Raw genomic sequence first — 6,000 nt, forward strand, 5'->3', positions numbered from 1 at the left:
CCAACTCCTGCCTGGTTTATCTTCTTACAGTTTCGTTGGAAAGGACCAATAAAAAAGGAAAGAGAAAAATAATTTGTTCAACGGCCAACCAGTATCTAACTAGATTGATTACCAGTTCAAAGCTAAGAGTTGGGACATCCTACAGCTGAAGTGATAAGAGATGGGGTTTTGGTGAAAGATCAAAGGCTGAAATTTTCTGAATAAAACAGAGAGAATGAAGATGATTAAAGCAAGCAAAATTTTCAGGCCTTTTTTGCTTGGTGTCATCAGTCAGGCAAACCCCAGCAACATTGCTAATGAGGCATGAAAGAAAAGATGGTTGAGAAGTTCCATGGCGTAAATCTTACAAGCAATTGCTTTTACAAGATAATAGGTCAATGTAGAAAACCCTGGTGGTTTTTCTTGTACTGCCAATTTTGGTGAGACGTCTCTCACATGCCAACCTAATGATTTGATATATGATGAGATATAAACACAGCCAATCTGTTCCTTTTAGGTGAAGAATTTGGTTGGTCTTAAAATTTTGTAGAGCATAAACTTTTGGATAGAATAAGGTTTAGACAAAAAATTACCAGCACGACTTAATTAATGCATGCAACGAATAATTGAGCTTTTCCCTGGTGCATATTGACTAGGTTGCCAAATTCCTGCAATCTTCCGTCCCCCTGGTGGGATGATGCCGCCCGCCTTTTTTGTCCTGGTAAGCCATTAATTGCCTCTTTATTTGATTGGCATTTGAAAGGGGACCTATTTTTGTCGCACATGATTAAAAAGCCCAGTCGAGTCTCGTCAAAAAAAGTTAAAACTAACGTGTAATCCCATATGCTTAGCCACTTGTTAATCAATCTTTTTTTTTTTAGTGCAAAATCATACCTGTACAAAGAGAGACAAGACGGGGAATGAACTGGTTTATCTTTTGAATAATGGGAGATTCACTTAGCCCCGTAAATAGGATCAAGTCATGGCCTGCTCTGGCTTCCAATAATGAGCCTTAAAATACAACCGGGTCATTCGGCGGGGTTTAATAGTTTCACCCGTACGGTCGTTACCCAACCTTTTCAGGCAGCTTGTCAACGCCTTGGTTGGATTTTTCAGCAGGTTTTTTGTCTCGAGTTCTGTCCTAGATCGGTATGAGGAAACATGGGATTACATTATTAGAGAATCTAATTTTTAATGAAGCTAGAATGCGTGGGGGTTCATAATTCCATTCTGTTGAGGAATAAAGTTGATCTTGTTAGTTGTAATGTGAATGCCATTAATACAATCTACATGTATTCCAAACCCCAATAGATATTGTTTCCAACTTGAACATTGACAGAAATATATAATATGGCCCAACAGATGTTTGGCTTTGAACACTCCAAAATGTATTGAATGTGCTTTGATTTAATCGGTTTTGAAAAAATAGAAACTTTGGCTTGATCTTGACTCGAGAGAACTCACTCTAGCGGTTTTAATGAATGGGAAGTTGTATAAACTTCAAAGACAAGAAAATGCTTGTGAAAAGTTAGAGCTTCAAGACACTAGGTGACTAGGTGTTGCCTTGCTTTTCGTGTGGGCACGTGGTGTCACATGCGCCCTGAATTCCCAGCCCGTTGCTGGTGGTTTTTCTCTTCTTAATGGGCCTCTTTTTGCGACCCAAACTCTTATGAGCCGGGTCTAGGTAAGACCCAATTTAATTGTTGAAGCACCCATGAGGCCATACGCATGCAAATAGGTGGATGAAAGGGGGAGGCCATCACCCAATCTGTTGTCCCTTGCAGCCGGAACTTAGATTCTTGGGCCTTGTACTTCAATCTCCAGGCAAATCACCCATAGCCATGCAAATAGGGGAGCCACTGGCCATTGGTCATTGAACATTACCAGAACACAAAAGGTACATTCTCTCATCCCACAAACTGCACTCGCCCTTCCCAAGGGCACTAATATATACTATGATGAGAATAAAAGAAAGATGGATGGCTTTCAGTTTTCTTCACGAGTATCTTTTTTTAAGACACCTGCTACAGTCAGCTTGGAATGTTCTAATTTGGTTTTATAAGGCCATCATCTTCACAAAAGAGGTATAAATTGATATCTTGGAAAGCTCAACCACATTCTTGAGTCTGTTGCTAGAGCAAACTAGTGTTTGTCTCTGACTCTTTTACTTTTATCTCAACACAAAAAGCAAAGAACTTAACGGCATAAATTTAGAAAACAAAAATCGATTAATTTCAAATGATTCTATCATAAACCAATTTGTACATTAGTTTGTATATATTTATTTTTAAATGGTTGGGGCAAAGAGGCAGTAGCAAGTATCATTGTATGTAGTATCAAGGCGCTACAGGTGACATTCCCCAATGCTCATCTTACTTTATAAGGATTCACAGCAGAAGCACTAAAGTGAAGCTTCCTTCAATGAAAATGGTTTCTGAAAACACACATCTCAAACCGTAACCTTTCCACGCCCAACAAATCTAGCAGGACTAAACCGACTAAGATCAACAATGCTAGCACGTCCATCAAGCACAAGCTCAGCCACAGCAGCACCTGTAGCTGGACCATTGAGAATCCCCCAACAACTATGACCAGTGGCCACATAACACCCCTTGACCCCTGGAAGTTCTCCAATCACTGGCACACCATCGTCGGTACATGGCAAGAAACAAGCTTGCTCTGCCTTCACTCGCGCCTCTCCTTCAGCCAGATGGCTCGAAACGTTACTAGCCACTCTCTTCAGCGTCTGTATTGACTCTGGGTTGCCAACTATTTGCTCTGGATCATCTGGCACCTCCTCCTCCGCCGACATCCCGCATAAATACACCTACCCTAACAATCCAATTCATACATTTGTGATAAAAATATGCGAAATCGTTTATGTTTTAAAATGCAATATAAACAAATAGTTCAAAATAAAAAATTTAACGTACCAGTTGGACGAGGGTAAACTTCAGGGTCCATGGCTTTGCCGCCCTGCAGATGATAGCTAAGAAAAAGAGCATGGGGCGTTATAGCACCAGGCTCTTTCGGCTCCAGGACAATACTATGGGCCTTCAGCCCATAAACTCTAAACATCGAAGCCAACATCTCAAACTTTCCAGTCCACGGCCCAAGTGCCAAAACAACCGAGTCTGACTCAATAACTCGTCCTCCTTCAAGTACCACCGATCCAACTCGCCCTCCCTGAACCCGCAACTGCTCCAATTTCCCAATCACCACCTCAACACCATATTTTTCAACAGCCGTATTTAACAGAGTTCTAGTAAATAATTGAGGATGTACTTGGGCTGTCGTTTGGGTCGATCCAATCGTTCTGGGCCCACGTGCCGGCCCATCGACCCAAGATGGGATTGTAGAGTCACCGGACGGAGAAGATGAGCGTGATTCGGTTACTGTAATGCTGAGAGTGGTGAGGGGTCGATAGCCGTACGATTCGGGTCCGTTGAGTTCTTCGGAGAGTGCACGGTGGAGATTAAAGCTAGCGCGCGCAAGTGACCCGACAGCACCACCGTCGCACCAATCTAGAGCGAGGAATCCGCCCGCTTTTCCGGAAGCCGCACAGGCTACGGAGGATTTTTCAATGAGAGTAACGGCAGCGCCCTTTTTGGCTAGGAAATAAGCCGTGCATACACCGATTACGCCGCCGCCGCAGACCACCACGCGCTTCGTCGTTTCTGGTTGTCGTTGGTCATCCATTTGTTGTGATGGTGACGAGAAGCAGCGGATCGAAGCAGCGGTTATCACAACGTTGGAGAGCGTTCGATGGTTTCGGTTCGTTCGAAGGAAGAGATAGAGTGTGGATAGCGGCGATGATGATGATGTCACCGCCATACCCAACTGATTGCTTTTTGTATGGCGAAGCGGTAACTGGTGGTCTTGAGCTGACACGTGTTATTTGCTATTAAATTAATTTCCTAACTGGTTCATGGAGGATCCGGTTACATTTAATTGTAATTGGGTCCAGATTCAGTTCCTGGGTTCGATCACCATGTGTCCTTAGCCCAAATACTTTTGATTTTCTGGGCGTGGGTAGGCAAAACGGTTATTTCCTTCGCCCAAAAGGAAAATGTATGCTCTCAACTTTCCAACGAGTAAAAAACAGCTAGTCTTCACCAACCTCGGTGCTGACCCTAAGCTGCTGGGAATCAACACTTTTTTTTTTTTTTCCAAAAGAGATCTTCTAATTATCAAAAAACTAATCATAACATTCTAACTTTTGGCCAAATGCGATTGGTAAGCAGACAATCAAAGGCATGGAGTGTTGAATGCATATATATGGGAGCAGAGACCACCACAAATGCCACTTAAGTCACATGAAATATCAAATTGTTACCGCAGCGCTGGTTGCTTTGTAAAGGGATAGATAATAAATAAATCCTTCCTTGCATTTCAAAAAAAATATATCAAATTGTTAGCATATGTTCAGGTAATAATTACTTTTAATTATAGGAAATAATGGTAGTTCAAATGAGGGGAGATGGTAGTGGGAAATGACCTGTCCTCTCTTCAGAAATTATCTCTTCCATCCTCGCAATCTTTTTGGAATCATTTTTTTAATTTATTTCCAATTTGCCAAAAAAAAAAACTCCTGTTTCTGTCTGTTATTGACATTACCAATGTCATCAAACCCTCGTCTCAAAGGTATTGTCGTCATTTTTGCGAGAGGACCCAATCAACTGAAGACTCGCACTAAGGCGACAACAATTCCTAAGTCCTAACCAATTACCTCCTCAATCTAAGATGTTAGGTGAATTATTAGTTTTGTCACTTAGCTTTGTTTTTTTTTTCCCCTTCAAGAAAACTAGCGAAAAATTAATTAGTGCTAAGATTGCTAGCCATTTTGACTATAGGGATGGCAGCCGTGTATATCTTTTGGGTTTTGTGTTCTTTTTTCTTTTTTTTTTTTCTGTTTTGGGAGATTATTAGGGGATACCATGTAGTACTAACTTGTTGAGATCTCATAAATTACTATACATTTTGATATTATATCCTTTCCCAATCATGAGATGATGAAGTTGAATGCAAAAAAATTTCGATAGGAGTAGATAGAGAGATGAGAAATTAAGGTGATATATCAAAATGAAGATAAAAGAAATGAAAAATAAAGATCTATGTAGTGATTAGATTGTACATAACCTTCTTCATGTTTCTCTGGGATTTCTTGTCTGACTTCAGTTGGTTAGAGGACAAAAATGCAAGATATCAAATCCCAATTCCCTTTTATCTTCCTTAATTTTCCTGGCAACTTGATTGATAGGAAGATGGTAGGTGTTGGTTAGTGGAGTCAATTAGGGTCCCTCAGCCCTCAGATAGCTTCCACCCATCTTACAACTTAAGAGACTGAGTCAAGCAGGGGTCCCAACCACATAATTGAACGTGAAATTGAAAAAATTTATACACAAAATTAAATAGTTGCAGTTCAACAGTTATTGGTCATCATCAAACCAGGGAAATTTAAAAAAAAAAAACAAACAAAACAAAGTGCCCATACAACCCCAGGAAGAGAAAAAAATAATAATAACAACAATACACAGCGGCCACAAGCAAACAAGAAAGAACCACCCTCTAACAGATAGATATAGACCCTACATTCTCCCAAAGACAATTTGACATTGGCCTGAATGGAAACTGCAAAATCTTTTCCTTCTGTTCACACCCGAAAATGCGTTCGCCCCCACAAGACCAGACCTAACATCTAATAAGCCAAGTTTGAAAAAATTATTGCTACTTTGTTAGGAACTAGTAATTAGGTGCTTTGCTTGACTCGCTATAATTTCTGTTTTCTTTTGTTTGTTTGGCAAGAAAGCTTAAAAATCTACTGTGTGGTAACTTCCCCCTTTTTTTTTTCTGCCTTTCGGGTTTCTTGTAATTGAGATTGGGGGATGATATTGACATATGGGTAAGTTTGATACACAGTAGATGGTATTGTTTAGGTCAAAGTAACTGAATTTCTGCTGTGACATAGAACTCTAGACAAATAGAATTATTTATAGCAAACTTAGCTATTTAAATTGGTTT

The 6,000-nt window shown here is 40.4% G+C and overlaps 2 protein-coding genes across 2 annotated transcripts; both read right to left on the bottom strand.

The window, feature by feature from the left end:
• Window positions 1-2,207: 2,207 nt before the first annotated feature.
• LOC18611199 (D-amino-acid oxidase) lies at window positions 2,208-4,074 on the bottom strand. The gene is made up of 2 exons (XM_007047332.3): window positions 2,913-4,074; window positions 2,208-2,811 (listed from the first exon to the last, which is right to left on the bottom strand). The coding sequence occupies exons 1-2, from the start codon at window positions 3,811-3,813 to the stop codon at window positions 2,807-2,809; spliced, it is 906 nt and encodes a 301-aa protein (XP_007047394.3). The 5' UTR covers window positions 3,814-4,074; the 3' UTR covers window positions 2,208-2,806.
• Window positions 2,429-2,791, bottom strand: LOC148764433 (D-amino-acid oxidase-like). The gene has a single exon (XM_088809401.1). The coding sequence runs from the start codon at window positions 2,789-2,791 to the stop codon at window positions 2,429-2,431; it is 363 nt and encodes a 120-aa protein (XP_088665527.1).
• Window positions 4,075-6,000: the final 1,926 nt, after the last annotated feature.

Source organism: Theobroma cacao, chromosome 1 (genome assembly GCF_053813885.1).
Source record: "Theobroma cacao isolate CCN51 chromosome 1, ASM5381388v1, whole genome shotgun sequence".
In the NCBI taxonomy this organism is placed as follows: domain Eukaryota; kingdom Viridiplantae; phylum Streptophyta; class Magnoliopsida; order Malvales; family Malvaceae; genus Theobroma; species Theobroma cacao.